This window comes from Hipposideros armiger, unplaced genomic scaffold (genome assembly GCF_001890085.2).
Source record: "Hipposideros armiger isolate ML-2016 unplaced genomic scaffold, ASM189008v1 scaffold_49, whole genome shotgun sequence".
NCBI lineage: Eukaryota > Metazoa > Chordata > Mammalia > Chiroptera > Hipposideridae > Hipposideros > Hipposideros armiger.
In genome coordinates, this window is record NW_017731399.1 from 3,223,816 (window position 1) to 3,240,258 (window position 16,443).

Below are 16,443 nucleotides of genomic sequence, written 5' to 3' on the forward strand. Positions count from 1 at the left end.
AAAAAAAAGTTTCCCAGAGCCACTTTATCACTCTATAATGTTTTATAGTTTTCATTGACTTTATTATCATCTTATACCATCTGTCTCCTCTCACTAGAATGTAAGCTTCATGAGAGTAGGGACCACGTTTGTCTTGTTCTCAGTCCAATGCCTAGTGCACATTAGCCACTCAAATCAACTTTAGCTCTTTGCTTTTCTTTCCTGTCCTTTGTCAACCAAAGGTCACTGCCACCAATTCAACGCCAACAGGAGTCCCCAATTTAGGATGCAGTACAGAAGAGACTTTATTTAGTAAAACAGCTCAAGTGTTGTACCTTAGGTATTGCAAATCAGTTTGCAAACCTGGGAAACAGCCGAAGTGTTCAGCTAGCTAAGGCAGAGACAAGACTGGCTTATATAGAGAAGAGTGCCTGCCCCCTGGTTCCTGATTGATCCATTTCCATGCAAATAAGGAATCCAAATTCAGTTTGGTTGATCCATAGGCTCCACGTGTTCTGATTGGTCAGTAAATATGCAAATTAGGATATATTTGCACAGCTCCAATTGGATAGGGTATTCAGTCCATTAGCTGAATTACAGTCCTAGAAGCCCTTTTATAAGGGTGGACTGGGATGGCAGGGACACATAACAGGAAGCTGGCAGATCAGTTTGCAGATTTTCCCTGATATGCAGTGTGCAGGAGGGACCTGTGTAAACAATGGCTGCTACACTCTGGTTGTGAATTTGAGCTGAATTAACCACAAGGAGTCTTGCTTGGCAGGTATATTCTTTCTTAGGGTTGACACCTTTAACCAAGCACACCCCATATACCTATTTGTGAAATTTCTTTAGAGCAAGGAACACATCTCATTTTTCTTTGTTATCCTCAGGCCCTAATATACAGAGGGCTATTCAAAGTGAAATTAACAGGTATGTTTTGAATAAATCTGAAATTAGAGTTTAACTCCAGTCTATTTGATTTCATTTCAGATATTTCCCCCCAAATCCTCCTCAGACACAGAGGCAGAAGAGGAGCTGTCTGGGGATGGGCTGGTTTTTCCCAGGGTTAGCAAACTTGATGAGTTCCTCAGCCCAGAGGAGACAGATTCTACTTCTCCTGCCTCAACTGGGAGCTTTCATGAGACCCTGCAAGTACTAAAGCAGAAAGGCAAGTGGTGCCTGTTGGAATCCCTTTATCAGTCTGACCCAGACAGTGATGAGAACCTCTCTGAAGATGATGAGGACCTGAAGAATTTCTTCCAAGACAAAGGCAGGGGGAAGCCACAGGTCCAGTACCTCCCGTCTCTGAGGTAAGGCACTGCAGTTCAATAGCTGCCTCGCTGCACAACTCTGACCAAATCATGTTGTTCTTCCCCAGTACAGCAAAGACCACTTCTGCAGCCATCACTTACCCTGGCTCCAGTTCAAAATGTTTTCAGATCCAAACATTTGTTCTGATTCCTACCCAGCAGTCCTAAATCACTTTAGGTAACCCTTAGTCACCAGAAGCATTGGAACTGAGTAAACAGATGCCTTTCTCAGACTACCTCCCTGAGAACGGCAACAAGGTACATTTACCTTGGCCAATCCCTGTTATGTATGTGTACTTGATCTCATTTAATATTTATTTTCTCCTCCCAATAACCCTGTAATTTTTTTTTTTTTTTGCCATCCTACAGATGAGGAAATTGAGGTTCCAAGAGAACCTTGCTCAAGGTCACATAGCTGGTAATTGTTTGAAGCAAGATTTGAACCTGGCTCTGACCCTAAAGCCCTGCTCTGCACCATTGTGCTGTTCTCTCTCCAATATGAAAATTAATTAGAGTGCAAAGTGGCAATTCTTAGATCAGTTTTGAGAAGAGACTTCTTACTAAGGCTGCTAGATGGCCTGCGGGAAGGAGGGAGAAAGGCAAAGCCTTAGAGGTCTGTGGGGCTGTGATGCTGGGCTGAGAAGCTAGGTGCAGCCTGCTAGAAGGAAGAGCAGGGAGGGTATGGGAGGCACCAGGCCTCCGGGCTGCCCTGTCCAGAGCTGCTTTCCCCCCCAGGTGTGTCTCCACAAGGCGCTGCAGTTCCCTGAGCAACCTAGCCTCCGACGTTGCCAAGGTTCCATCCCAGCCACCCTCAGCCTCCAGGCCTCCTTCCCAGCACAGAAGCATCAGCTCCTGGGCGTCCTCCATCACCGTTCCTCAGCCGTTCCGTATGACACTGCGTGAGGCCCGGAAAAAGGCCCAGTGGCTGGCTTCACCTGCCTCCTTCGAGCGTGAGAGGCAGCAGGCCCAGAGGCAGGGCCAGGAGGAGGCAGAGTGCCACCGGCAGTTCCGGGCACAACCTGTGCCCGCGCATGTCTACCTGCCCCTCTACCAGGAGATCGTGGAGCGCAACGAGGCCCAAAGGCAGGCGCGGATCCAGAAGAGGAAGGAAGTGCTCCTCTCGTCCTTCAAGCCCTTCAGCTTCCTGGAGAAGGAGCAGCAACAAAAAGAAGCCACTCACCAGAGGGAATTGGCTGCCACTGCTAAGGCCAAGGTCTCCAAGCCGAAAGCCACCAGAAGGATCCCCAAGTCCATTCTGGAGCCAGCCCTCGGGGACAAACTCCAGGGTAAAGACAACCTGTGCCCTTGCTGCCTTCTGCCTGGGGTTACCAGGAAGTGCCAGGGGGTTTAGTGAGGCTCAGGGGTCAGCCTGGCTTGGAGATGAGCTGTTCAGGTAGACCCGCTAGAGGCCACACTCAGTGCAGGCCATGGGTGGGCTTGGCTCTGTTTACACAATGGGGGAGTCCTGTAATGAGCCAAGAGTGAGGGGAGGTCCTCCAGCACCCCTCGGGTTTGTCCTGTTGACCTCTTTCTCAGTGAGTGGATGTGAAGGCCTCTGTGGCAGCACAGATGTGAGAGAAGGAACCAATGAGATATCCAAGGACCAGCTTGGGCCAGTGCCACCAGTAGCCAGCTTCCCTGAGGAAAGCCCACACCCCGCCCTCATCCTAGTGAGGTGTATCTCAGTTAAGGGACTCAGGCTTTATGTGCTTATTCAATTAACATGTGCCACTCCCCAGGCACTGTTCTAGGGTGAATAAACAGACTTGGAGTTTTTGGACACAGGAGGGAGACAGATAATATGCAAATAATTACAAATAGGTTGAGTCATTTGCAAGGATTAAAAGGGGAAGCCTAGGGATTCCTATGGAGCATATAATAGAGGGACTTACCAGGCAGAGCTATTGCATGGGGGTAAGAAAAAGCTGAGCACATTCAAGAGATGGAAAGGTACAGGGTCGAGAGAAGAGGGAGAATGAGGGAGAGGCAGGCACAGGCCAGATCTGGGGCCTTGCGAGGGAGTCTGGACTTTATCCCAAGGGCACTGGGGAGCCACTGAAGGGTTTTCAGGAGGGTGGCTCATGAGCAGATAGTTTAGAAAGATCACTCTGATTGCTGTGGAGATAATTAGAGGGGGAGGGATGCTGATCTAACTAGGCTATTTCAACAATTCAGTTGAGAAATGATGAAATTAGTAGTAGAGATGAGGAAGAGTCTGGAATGGAGAGAAGGTAAAGACGAGGAGACAGCTGAACATGTGACTGATGAGATGAGAGTGGGCGGAGTCAAGAATGGTCTGGGCAGTGGGCGCGGGCAGTTCGGTGGATGGTGGGGCCTTTCTCTGAGAAGAGGAGCAGGTGACTGGCCCATTCCTCCTGCTTCGTCTCAGAAGAAGGAACCATAGAAAGTGCTCAGTAAATGTAAATGATAGCTGCTTCTGCAACCTGACTGGTACATGGCAGTGGTGTCCTGGTCAATGTTTGTTAACAGGCTCTCCAGGAAAAAAAAAAAACAAGCTGATTTGCAGTGTTAGTCATTTTCTGTGGTATAAATACCCCTATCCTGGCCCATTTCAGGCTTCCCACATTCCTGCAGGCTCACAAAATTCCTGAAAAGTGAACAATTGGCTCCAGCACACTACTGCTAGTATCTAAAAGAGAAGTACTCCACACTTTTCGGTATGAGTCTTGCCTAGTCACTTCTCACCCATCACCACCCTGATTTTCTCCCCAGAAGCTGAACTCTTCAGGAAAATCCGCATCCAGATGAGAGCCCTGGACATGCTCCAGATGGCCTCCTGCCCCATTACCTCCTCCAGTCTCAGGGCTGACCCACGGCTTCGCACAGCCACCCGAACCCAGGAGGAAAAGCTTGGGTTTCTGCAGACTGACTTCGGATTCCAGCCTCGGGTGAATCCTGCTGTCCCTGACTATGAAGGCATTTACAAGGCCTTCCAGAGAAGAGCTGCCAAGAGAAGGGACATCCGAGAGGTGACTCGCAACAAGCCCTTCCTGCTGAGAACTGCCAGCCTGCATCGCACTCAGCGGCCCTGTGATGCTGCAGCCTCTGGAAAGAGGGTGAGTGCCCAGGCAGCTGCAGGAGGCTCAGGGTCTGAGGCCTGAAATCGAAGGAGAGGCCAGGTCTTATTGGAAGGCACTTCTCATGACATTTCTATCATAAAAAAAAACAAAAACAGGAAACAAAAAAACACCCCTTTAGCTGTAAGCAGAACCACAATACCTATAAACTTAAGACCACAAGAATACTTCTTTTCCTTCCCTCTCTCTAGAGCAGCGGTTCTCAACCTGTGGGCCGCAACCCTTTGAGGGGTGAACGACCTTTTCACAGGGGTCGCCTAAGACCATAGGAAAACAAAAAGATATTTACGTGACAATTCATAACAGTAGCAAAATGACAGTTACAGAGTAGCAATGGAAATAATTTTATGGTTGGGGGTCACCACAAACATGAGGAATTGTATTAAGGGGTCGCAGCATTAGGAAGGTTGAGAACCGCTGCTCTAGAGATTGCAGAAATAAGTTCAAGTAGGTCTGGAAAGCAGAGAGTTGGGATCAATTGTTGTGTCCCTATACCAGTTCCAAAGAACTCTTCTCAGTTGATTAAAATCTTTGATTGATAATCCAAGTCTGTCCCAGTTACTAAACTTGAGATCTCATTACCCTTTCCATTAATCCCAGGAAAAAAGATTCTCATTCTGACTAGTCCTTCACTGAAATTGATTTCTAGTTAAGATAGAAACTAATCACCCGTGCTGTCCCACCAATACCAGCCTTCATTTCCTCTAGGACTCTCCACAGCCACTGGCCACACCCCGGCCAAGGAGTCATTCTCTGAGTGGCCTGGCTTCCCTCTCTGCCAACACCCTCCCTGTGCATATCACAGATGCCACCAGGAAGAGGGAATATGCCGTCAGGTGAGTGGTCAGCCTGCAGGAGACTTCTAATGCTCAGGTCTTGACCCAAATGATGGAAACCACCCCTGCTGCTGGGCCTCCTCTCCTGTTATCAGAAGGACCTAAAGGGGTGGAAGGGAATTCTCTGATCAGGACAGGAATACAAGCGGCCCTCCACATTGGTGCTGGAGAACACCTAGCCATCATTCAGCAAATAGTCATGGGTGGCTTACGCTGTGCCAGGCATAATGTTAAGGCTGGAGATGCTTTGTGGAACCTATAGTTTAATACCTAGTCTGACATACCGACAAGCAAAGAAGCAACTACCGTATTTTGTGAGTAGAGCAATGATGCGGGGATACAGGGGACAGTGGGGGCACTAGGTAGCCTGGGGCAGGGGTCTCTTGTAATAGATGTCTAACATGAAACCTGAAGAAAGAGGAATGAGCCAAAGCCTGGAAACAAGGTTCCAGAGTAAAAAACATGGGTGAAGACTCACAGGTGAAAGGGAAAGGAAGCCATTAGGAACAGGAATTCAGAGAAGCATGACGACAGGTGACTGACCCTACCAGAGTTGAAGCGTCCATTGCACATATTTGATTCTCTGAGATTCATCTTAGGGAACAATCAGAAGTCAACTGGGAATCAGGAGGCTCCTTATTTTTAACTCTTTCACTGACCTATCATGGTATTGTTCTCATGGAACCAACAGGAGTCTGAGCTGAAGTAAGCAGAGGACTCACATCTTAGTGCCTCCCTGTGGGGCTCACGGAGGACTAAGTACACAGAAATTGCATTTAGAATCTGAGGGATAGTCCCGTTTTCCTCCAATTTCATTGGGCTACTAAATCAAGGCTAAATGCCTCAATATCCTGAGGTCCCAATAAGCTAGGTCTCATGAACCAGAGGCTGGCCCACCTGTAGAGGATGTCTACACCTACTTCTGAGCAATAGGGTTTGACATATTAGCATATTAAACACTCATGCTCTCTTCTCCTAATCTGTCCATTTGAATGTAAACATCCAAATGCAAGAATCTTGACTTTTTTCTTTTGGTAGAACTCTCCACAGTACCTGGTAGAAGAATACACAAACTAAGTGCTAAAAGTTGACCGCAAATTGTATGTGCATTGGAGGTCCATCTCTAGTTCTCTGTGGAAATGCAGACTGGTATTCCCAAAGGACCAGACACCCTCCAGCCCACTGTTTATAGCACAGTTTATACACCAAGGGCAGAGGCTTGGGAGTCAGATACCCTGGTTCTAATCTTGGCTTTTCCTCTGGCATGCTGGGTAGCTTTGAGCAACTGGGTTACCCGCTCTGAGACTCTATCTCCTTGACTATAAAAAGGGGGCTTAGTTCACAGGACAGTTATGAGGTTTACACAAGTGGATATAAAGCACTTGTGAGCCATCTGCACGTGGTTCAGGGTGGGTAGCTCAGTAAATGGTAGCTATTAGTATTTTGTTTCCAAATAGGCAAGAAGCCTGAATGTTTGGCTATTTAAGAATATTTTAACTCACGTTTTCCAGTTCAATAAATGAACTTCTCCTGGGGTAGAATATCACTGTATCCAGAGTGCAGGGAAGACATCGTGTAGCTGTACATTTAATGTCAGAATCTTCATCTTTCTGAAATGCCAGGGAGGTAAATTACCTACCCCATTCATAGAAACCAACTTTCCAGAGAGGTTACTAATATTGCTTTTAAATATTCCCAAGTTGGTGGTCATCTATATTCCTTTTTTGCCTTCTCCCTTTAGAAGTTCACTTGAAAAGAAGGACAGAGCAGATGAGAGTACTCAGTGGCTGGAGATGCACAAAAAGAAGTGTCAAGCAATGTCTAAGTCCGTGGCCTTGCGTGCAAGAGCCATGGATCCCCATAAAAGCCTGGAGGAGGTGTTCAAAGCAAAGCTGAAAGAAAACCGGTCAGTATCCTCCATGCGTCAAAGGGGTGACTGTCTTGGGATCCAACATATCATTGGCCTTGAAAACAGCAAAATGGAGCTATTAGGGTCAGTTCCCATAATTTTATGTAAATTTTTTTTTTTTTTTTAGCTGAGCCATCCTGCTACCTGTTGGCAGCTCAGCGGCTGCTCAGCTCGGGCTGGACTCGAACCGCTGTTGCTCAGAGCTCAAACTCTTGAGCGAGCTCTTAACCAACTGAGCCACTCGGCCGGCCCTAGTTCCCATAATTTTAGTCACGGGTTTTGCCAGGCAGTTAGGAATTTACAGTGTCCATGGGAGTTATTCTGCTTAACTGGAACTAAGGGTATTCTGGATTGGAAAAAGGCAGAATTCATTTTAAACATCTTGTTAATTCCAGGAATAATGACCGTAAAAGAGCCAAAGAGTATAAGAAAGAATTGGAGGAAATGAAGAAGAGAATACAAATGAGGCCCTATCTCTTCGAACAAGTTACCAAGGTAAAAAGAAACCATCATTCATTTTCTGTCTTGGATGAAAAGGCTTAGTAATTAGGAAACAGTTTAATATCTGAATTAAACATTTCCTTGAGGCTCAGATTCTAAATTGGGCTCATTTTATTACTACCATGTTTCCCCAAAATAAGTCTAAGACTGGACTCCAAAGGCATCTATAAGGGGATATTTCACTTCCTTGAGTGTCTAGCTTTCAGTTTGAATCAGAGTGGGGATTAGATCTCAGGCACATAGTGACAGTTTGCCTGTGTTAGTAAGAACATCTTTAACTTACTAATGTGACGGAAAATCCAGTCTCTTCTGCTGTCTGGAGCCACTGCTCATAGTGCAGAGCAGACCTCTCTCCTCCTGCTGCTGTGGCACATTCATAGGTCTCCATAGGTTGGGATGCTCACAAGCACCCCACAAAGCCCTTTCCAGATTAAGTGCCTTTCAGGCTGGAAGAATCACTTGAAGATGTTCACTAGACTTTTAGGGAAGTCAGACTCCCTAAGGAAGCTCTGGAGTTACTTGAACCACCTTAGAAAGGCCACCGTTCCAGGCAGCATTGGGTTGCATCAGCTTCTATGGACCCCTGTCCTCTCCCGAGTTCCAACACAGAAGTTGGGGTCTCTAGTGACCTAGTTCCAATTGCTGGGCATTATCTCCATGTTCTAGCTAACGCATTATCTAGGCATCTTCTGGGTCCAACTCCGTTCCACCCACATACCTATCACACACTGGACTGTCTCAGATTTACTCAGTAACTTGCACTGTTCAAAATCGCTGTGCTGATCTTTCCTCATGTTAATTTTTTTCAAGCAGGCCCATGCTCAGATCTTTCAACACTCTAGGAAAAATGCAAAGTATATGATTTTGCTTCAAACATTTAAACCAACGAAAAATAACCTTTTTCTTGTCCACATGCAGACCATCTATCCTGTGAAGAGTGTTAACAATGCAGCTTATTTTGTTTTATCTTTGTGTTCCTGATGGTTTGGTTGCTTTTAAATCTTCAGTTTTTAGTTCATCATTTTCATCTGGGTCTCACTTGGACTTCCAAAAATCTAAGTCCTTGCTTCTCAAAGGTGTGGCTCCCTAATCAACAGCTGGCATCTTCTGGGACTGTTAGAAATATAGAATTGCAGGCCCCGTCTGAGACCTACCAAATAAGAATCTGCGTTTTAACAAAATCTTCAGGTAGTTCCTATGCACTTTAAGGCTTGAAAACAAAGCTCTAGTAATTTTCATGCAAATCTGTGTCCACTAACTGGGGGTGGGGTGGGTGTTGTGAGCAGTACTGTAAGGATACAGGTTAAGCAAGTAATTTAGAATTACCAAGTAATTCACAAGACATCTACAGCATATTAATCTCCATTCCACAGGACCTTGCCAGGAAAGAAGCAGAACAACGGTATCAAGACACCCTAAAGCAGGCCGGGCTGGATGAAGACTTTGTGAGGAACAAGGGTCAGGGCACCCCGGCTCTACCCAGGCGGGAGCAGTCAGAAGTCCATGATTATCCCAGGTAATCCAAGATGCTGCTATCATCCTGCAGCTCTCTAAGGTGCCATCCCTAGTAATGCCGCCGGGAGGAAACTTTAGAACAGCCTCTCATATTTTGAGATCACAATCCCGTACTTACAGAATACGAATCCAGAGATCTCCAAGTAACACATTTGAATTTGGAGAGGACAGTAGTGAATAAAACATAACCACAGTATATTTGGTTTAGATTCCTAAAATTTGAAACAGATCATTTTTCCATTCCAGTTCCAATGCCATCAGTCAAAAGTATTTCCACTCCACTTTTGAAGAAAAATCATGTGTTTTTTTACATCCCATAAAAGGATAAAACTGTTGTTCTAGCACTCTTAAGTACTGCATTAGCATCACTTCCTCTACTGAGATCATAAGTCAAAAAGTATAGCATCATTATTCTCAATTTTGTTTTGCTTCTTAAATTCTAATGTTCCCTTCCCCTAATGCCTATCCCCGTTTTCCACCTAGAAATTTCCCTTTACACCACATATAAAATAATGAAAATGTTGACACCATCCTTAAGCTTTACATAATACTTTAATTAAAATTTTTATTTCATGTTTTAATTTATTCTGCAGCACCCATGAAACTACAAAACTCGGCATCAGAAATCCACAGCAGGATTTAGAAGAATCTCTAGAATAGCCTACAAGCCCCAAGAAAGAACTGGAGGAGCTATCTTATGAATTGCTAGGTAATCTCAAATCACTTATTTAATCAGTACACTTAAAAGTACTGCTTTTCAATATTCAGCAGCTAACTTGGGATTGAATCACGACAAAACTTGGGTTTTGAGTCATGGCTACTCTTGGAGAATGGGGGAAAGTAGCAGATAACAGGAAATGGTTCAAGTAAATCAAAGAGAAGCAGCTCAGGGTGGGGGATCAGAGCCGAGTTAAGGGTTCTTGCCTTGTGCCTCATAAACTATAGGTACTTTAAAAAAGTGCACAAGCCCAAATGGCCTACAGGGACTATTCAGGAAACAAATGGGTCAGACGGGCTGGGTGTAAGATAGTAGAAACTGGAGTCTCTGCTAGAATAGTTCCAGAATTGTCAGATCAACTGCATTTTCAACAGAAGCCAGAAATATGCATGTTGGCAACTAATTAAAAATTACTTGAAAATATTATATGAGCAAAACAAAACACCTCAGGGATGACAATTTCATAACTTCTAGTACAGGGTTTTTCAACCTCAGCACTACTGACTTTTTGGACAAGATACGTCTTTGTTGGGTGTAGGGAGAGGGCGCTGTCCTGTACACTGTAGGATGTTTAGCAGCAGTCCCTGCACTCTACTCACTAGATGCTTGGTACACCTCTTCGCAGTTGTGACAACCAAAAATGTCTCTAGGTATTGCCAATGTCCCTGGAGCGGGTTGGGGGTGGGGGCAAAATGTCCCCAGTTGAGAACCACTGCTCTAGTATAAAAGTAAGGCTACAGAAAGAACTGGCATTTTAAGAATACAAGTAATTAACATGAACTCAATCTACATAGCACAGGATGACTATATATGTCATTAACAAATCAAGAACTATAATGTAATTACTTTATTTAAAAAGCAGTTTTTCCCAGTTATATGTTTAGAATGTGCCACTGTGTGTGTGTAAGCATGAGGTTCATTTTAAATAAATTTGAAATTTCTCTGACATCCATGATTTTCTACTAGTACGATCTTTGGAATACTTTTCTTCTCACCAATTATATTCTCTCCCAGTAGCTGTAGACAGGATGATAGCAAGAGTGTCTACTCTAACAGAAACACCCTTCTCATGGTTTTTTTTTTTTTAACTTTCTGGGAAAATTCAAAAGTATCTGTTCTTACTGCCAACTTTATCCAGACTCACACATGGTCCCTGTTGGTGATGACACAGTGATACTCTGATAACTACCATCTGGGTTTGCTAGTTAAGAGATGAAGATGTTCCTGTCATGTTCCCCCAAGACTCCTGAGTTCAGTTTCACCTGCATGGAATCCTAAGAGTAAACCAGTATCTTCTTTTAAAGACTGAACATTCTTAATCTCTTTATGAAAACAAATTTTGTCCAAAACAAGGAGCCAAAGAACTGACTGGGCTGTTCATTTATTTAAAGGGAAAACAACTGAAGCTCTGAATCATGTGATTTTTAACTTAAAAAACAAAAAAACTTTTTCACATGCTACTGTATGTTCCATAAACAAAGAAAACAAAGTGACCAAGTAGAGGTGTGTGGGACAAGATAGTACCTCAGCCTGGGCCAAGGAGGGATTCAAGTAATTTATTTTTTTGCAGCCCAGTGGAGGAGAGTCTTACTCAGGTTGCTAAAGGGAGAATGTCACAACAAAACTGACATCACTCCCTTCTCCAAAGCAACAAGGCATCTTGAAAGCTCAACTTCTTGGTGAAGTTTTATGGTTGGTGGCAGGACTTAGTCCATCCATGTGAAAAGACAGCTGAGTCTGGGATGAAAGCTCTTCAAAGGAAAACCTTCTCTCAACAGTCACACTGAGAAACTTCAGCCAACACATAATCAAACTCACTTCTGGGAGAGGTCCACCCCAAATTTTTGCATTGAGAAGAGAGGTAGGTACCGTTACCCAGCTCACATTCACTGCTTTCTTCTTTGTCTGGATCAGATGGTAGTCTGAAGAGAAGCTCTCCTGCATTCATCTTCTATGCCAGGCAAGATGAACAGAGGAAAAAGTGGGGTCTTGTCATTCACAGATTCATTTTGGTTCTGGCAGATTGTGAGCCATAAGCAACCTGCTCCCACTGTATGCACTCTGGGATCAGACAGAGCTGCTTTTCCAGGAGTCAGCACCCATGCTCATGTCCGTCTTTCAGTTAAATCTCCTTGGTTTAGTAACTGTAAAAGAGTAAAATGAAATCTGGAATAGGCTACCACTGAATAAAAGGAAAAATAAATTCATACTAAGTAAAAGGTTTATGAATGGGAGGAATGTGCTGCAGGGATGAGTCAAGGATATCTAGTTCCAAAGCAAGAGGCATGCGTAAACTGATAGATCTCATTCACACACTGGCCTTGAGACAGCACTCAGACACTTCATAATTAATACTGGCATTTTCACTATGGCAATAAAATACCGAGTCTATAAGCCAAACTGTTGTTTGTGTAGTCACGTATTCACTAGTCAGTGATGGAGGCATCTATATAAGTTACAGGGAAATCAGAAACGGTGGAACAAAAATCTTATGTCAGTGTTAGCCCAAGAACAGATTGCAGGCTCAAGTAGAAGTAAAAGGAACAAGAGGCTATTATTCCCAAAGAGTTCTATATGAGAACTAGAACCCACTCCAAAGAAATCCAGGGATTCCCCGGGCTTAACAGAATACCTTTCCTGTGATGAAGGGAGACAAGCCTGAGAGACTCCAACAGGATGGCAGCTAACACGGACATTCTAAGCTACACTGAAGGCTTCTGTTAAAAGGGAGTGTTGTACAATAACTGATGAAATTGGGTTCCATTTTATTATGAAAAGGAAACGAGACAGGAATAATAGTGAAATTCAGAATAAAATTGGACTTATGAAACCTAATTAGATTAATTCTTGAGCTGGAGATCTATTTACTTGGTGATCTCAGTTTGGATGAAGGTAATTTACATAGAATATGGAATTTAAAGAAATTTAAAATTTAAATAAACCACAGATTTCATTTGATGCTGTGTGGTAGGGATATAAGAATGGTATGATTTTAATCTAGGTCACGATCCAGATGTTTGCACTCAAATTTAGCAATAGCACTTTATGAGAACTGTTATAGAATTTGTAATTTGTTTTCTTTCCTCTTTGTTTTATTTGGGGAACATTCTAACATATAGTCAAGCTAGCTGCCAATCAGTTATACTGGTTCTTGAGTTCAAGAATGTGAACTCAACATGACATGGAACCCCACATGGGATGACCTGTAGTTGGCAGGAGGTCAAAAAGCCTTGGGGTCCCAGTGGGCCTGCACAATGAGTCCTCTGATTCTTAGGAGACCTGGCGATACTGAGAAAAATAGAAATTGTCCAATATGAACCATCTGAATAAGATGTAGTTTTCATATATTTTCAATGATAATTTCTGATACTTGATTTGGTTATTCTCTGATATTCTTTTTTTTTAAAGATTTTTATTGGGGAATTAGGGGAAGGGGAACAGACAAGTTGCTGTCCTTTTGTTCTTCAGTCTAGTTGTGGAGGACGTTGCTTCAGTGGCCCAAGTTGGCACCATCATTGCGCTCTTCCCAGGCGAGGCAGATCAGTCGCCGGCTTCTGGACGGCCGCTCACTCCGGCTGCTGGCCGCTCATGCTGGCTGCTGGCTACACACGGTAGCCCATGGCAACCCACTGCAGCAGGGGCTGCAGCCTACTCTGTCGCAGGTGACTCACAGCAGCCCAGCTCCAAGTTGAGCTGTTGTTCAGCATCTTAGCTGTGGAGGGCAGTGTCACTGGCCCTCATATGTGGGATCCGAACCGGGGCCCTCTGGCATCCCAAGCCAGCTCTTAACCAACGTGCCACTCGGCCGGCCCTCTGGTATTCTTAAAAAGTTTATTTTTAGAGCATATTTACAGGAGTCCAATTAGAAGTGCAACAGTAGATTCTTACAGGTCTGATATATAATGCATGGTGATCGCCAAAAATAGAATTTGGAATGGGCATGTGTTGTTTTAAGGGTTGCAAACAGCCTTCTCCTTCTCTGGCATCCAAGAATCCCTAAGGAATCAACATTCCTCACTCACTGGAGGAATGGTCAGTTAGTACCCAGACCTTGGATGAGGAAGAGGACAGCCTGGAGCCTTGAGGGGCTTGTAGCTTGACAACAATGAAGGTATTGGAGGATGTGATCGGCCTACTTTGAGAAGGAAAAGGAGGGAGTGAGCAGTGGAAATGCCTGTGATAAAAGTAGATAATAATGGTAACAATGAAGGAAACACAAAAGAAGTGAGGCTCAGACCAAGGGTATGTTTATAAATACACAAGGACCCATGAGGAAAAAGTGATAGTGCAGGATTTTTTAGCTATATCTACGTTTAGAACTTTATACTTTGTGTTAATATTTTTCTATTAAGTGTCTGGGTCTTCCATCGTGAAACTAGGTACTTAGGGCCTGTATGCTTTTACTGGCCTCCTTGGGTGAAGGTTGTTTTCTTTTTTTTGTTAGGTGGTCTGTGATATTGTGTCTGCCTGAGGCTGTGAGTGGGCATTACCTGAAGTCAATTCCAAGAGCCATGTGCCTAGGTTCAAGAGAACAAATGCACTATTACTGGACTTTCTGCATACATAAATCTGACCATGTCATACCCCGCTTAACACCGTGCAGTGGCTCCCCATAGTCCCCAGGATAAAATCATGTCCTGTAAGACCCTTCAAGAGAAGGACTAGCTTATCTTTCCTGCTCTCATTTTTCCATTCCATGCCCATCTCTCCATTCCACGTCCCATCATACTCAACACTTTGTGGTCCTATAGTCATGCCCTGCTCCCTCTTACCTTCTGCCTTTGTAACACATTGCTACCTTTATGCCTGTTTTCTTCTAATCCCTTCCACTTGTGCATCAAGATCATTGCTATTCATCCATCAGGTCTCAACTTAAACTCTAAAACTTACTACCTGACTTGCCCCAAGACTAGCACTTACTACACTGTACAAATATTGCTAGCTTATTATTGATCTGTCACCTTTCCCATTCTAACTTCTCTGTACAGCACCACTACAGAGGCACTATTTATATAGTTATGGAGCTATAAAAGGTAGAGGTCCTAACTCTAAGTTCTTTGAGGCAGAGATTATATTTTATTTACTACTGCATAACTAGTACCCAGCACAGTGCCTCATACATATTAAGTACATCATATCTGTTGACTGATTAAGCTTTTATACATCTGGTATTTATTTGTAGTAACTTGGGTTGCTTCAATTTTAATTTGGGTGTGATATAATTATAAACAAAATCCTTATTTGTTAAAGAGGTGTATACTGAAATATTTACAGATGAAATGATATGTCTGTGATTTGCTTTTAAATACTCCACATAAACAAAACAGCAACGACAAAAACTAGAAGGGAAGAGAGAAAATACCATGGTAGAAAGTTAGTTATTCAAGCTGGGTGATAGGTACATGTTGCTCATCATACTATTCTCTCTCTCACTATACTCACTGAAAACTTCCATAATAAAAAATTTAAAATAGATAAATGAAGAGGGGAAAAAATAGATGGAAGTCTCCATAGGTGAGACATGTTCCAAAGCGGTAACCAACAGAAGGTAACTTAGGAAAGAACCAATGGATGTGTGTGTTATGTGCCGCTGAGTCAGCTCCAACTCCTGGCGACCCTATGAATGAGTGGTGTCCAGTGTCCTGTCCTCAGCAGCCCTGCCCAGCTCCTGTGGCCTCATGCCTATGGCTTCTTTTATGGAGTCAATCCACCTCATATCTGGTCTTCCTCTTTTCTTGCTGCCTTCTATTTTCCCCAGCATTGCTGTCTTTTCTAAAGAACCCTGCCTTCTCACGATGTGCCGAAGTAGGACAGCTTCTGTTTTGACATATTTGCCTCCAGCAATGTTTCAGCCTTAATTTGCTTTAGGACCCACCTATTCATCTTTCTGGTGGTCCAGGGTATCCATACAGCTCTCCTCCAACACTATATTTCAAATCAATCAATTTTTTTCCTATCAGCTTTCTTCATTACCCAACGTTTGTATTTGTACATAGTAACTAAGAACATAAGAGTGTGGATGATCTTAGCCTTGGTCTCTAATGACACATCTTCTCTCTTGTTGATCTTTCCAATGGATGCAAATAGCAAAAACTTTCAATATAACATAAGCAATACTTAGACAATTGGTCACAATGGTGAACACCAGGAAAGGTTCTGGCAGAAACATTACATGCATGCCTAGAGGCCTATGATCCTGGATATCCCCAGAAATATTACAAAATAACTGAGAATATTCAATGGTGGGTGCAGAGTCATTTGAACGCTATAATAGCTGATGGTGGTATAAAGGTTATGAAAGGAAGGGGAGGTGCAGCCGAGTGGCGCGTTGGTTAAGAGCTGGCTTGGGACTCCAGAGGGCCCCGGTTCAGATCCCACATATGAGGGCCAATGACACTGCCCTCTACAGCCAAGATGCTGAACAACAGCTCAACCTGGAGCTGGGCTGCTGTGAGTCGCTGGCGACGGCGTAGGCTGCAGCCCCTCACCCAGGAAGAGCGCAATGATGGTGCCAACTTGGGCCAGTGAAGCAACGTCCTCCACAACTAAACTGAAGAACAAAAAGACAGCAACTTGT

General features: G+C 44.0%; 2 protein-coding genes across 2 annotated transcripts in view; one reads left to right on the top strand and one right to left on the bottom strand.

Annotated features, from left to right (window-relative positions):
- The window catches only part of FAM161B (FAM161 centrosomal protein B), an 18,182-nt gene extending 7,368 nt beyond the window's left edge, over positions 1–10,814 (top strand). Inside the window, exons 2-9 of the mRNA XM_019640382.1 lie at positions 970–1,289; positions 2,025–2,575; positions 4,023–4,366; positions 5,096–5,223; positions 6,965–7,129; positions 7,528–7,627; positions 9,007–9,149; positions 9,742–10,814. Of these exons, the coding sequence (XP_019495927.1) occupies positions 970–1,289; positions 2,025–2,575; positions 4,023–4,366; positions 5,096–5,223; positions 6,965–7,129; positions 7,528–7,627; positions 9,007–9,149; positions 9,742–9,808 (1,818 nt within the window). The 3' untranslated portion in view covers positions 9,809–10,814. The remainder of the gene's footprint in view (positions 1–969; positions 1,290–2,024; positions 2,576–4,022; positions 4,367–5,095; positions 5,224–6,964; positions 7,130–7,527; positions 7,628–9,006; positions 9,150–9,741) is intronic.
- A 101-nt stretch (positions 10,815–10,915) lies between these two features.
- Positions 10,916–16,443, bottom strand: part of ZNF410 (zinc finger protein 410) — a 52,698-nt gene continuing 47,170 nt past the window's right edge. The window contains exon 11 of the mRNA XM_019640290.1: positions 10,916–12,010. Within this exon, the coding sequence (XP_019495835.1) occupies positions 11,972–12,010 (39 nt within the window). The 3' untranslated portion in view covers positions 10,916–11,971. The remainder of the gene's footprint in view (positions 12,011–16,443) is intronic.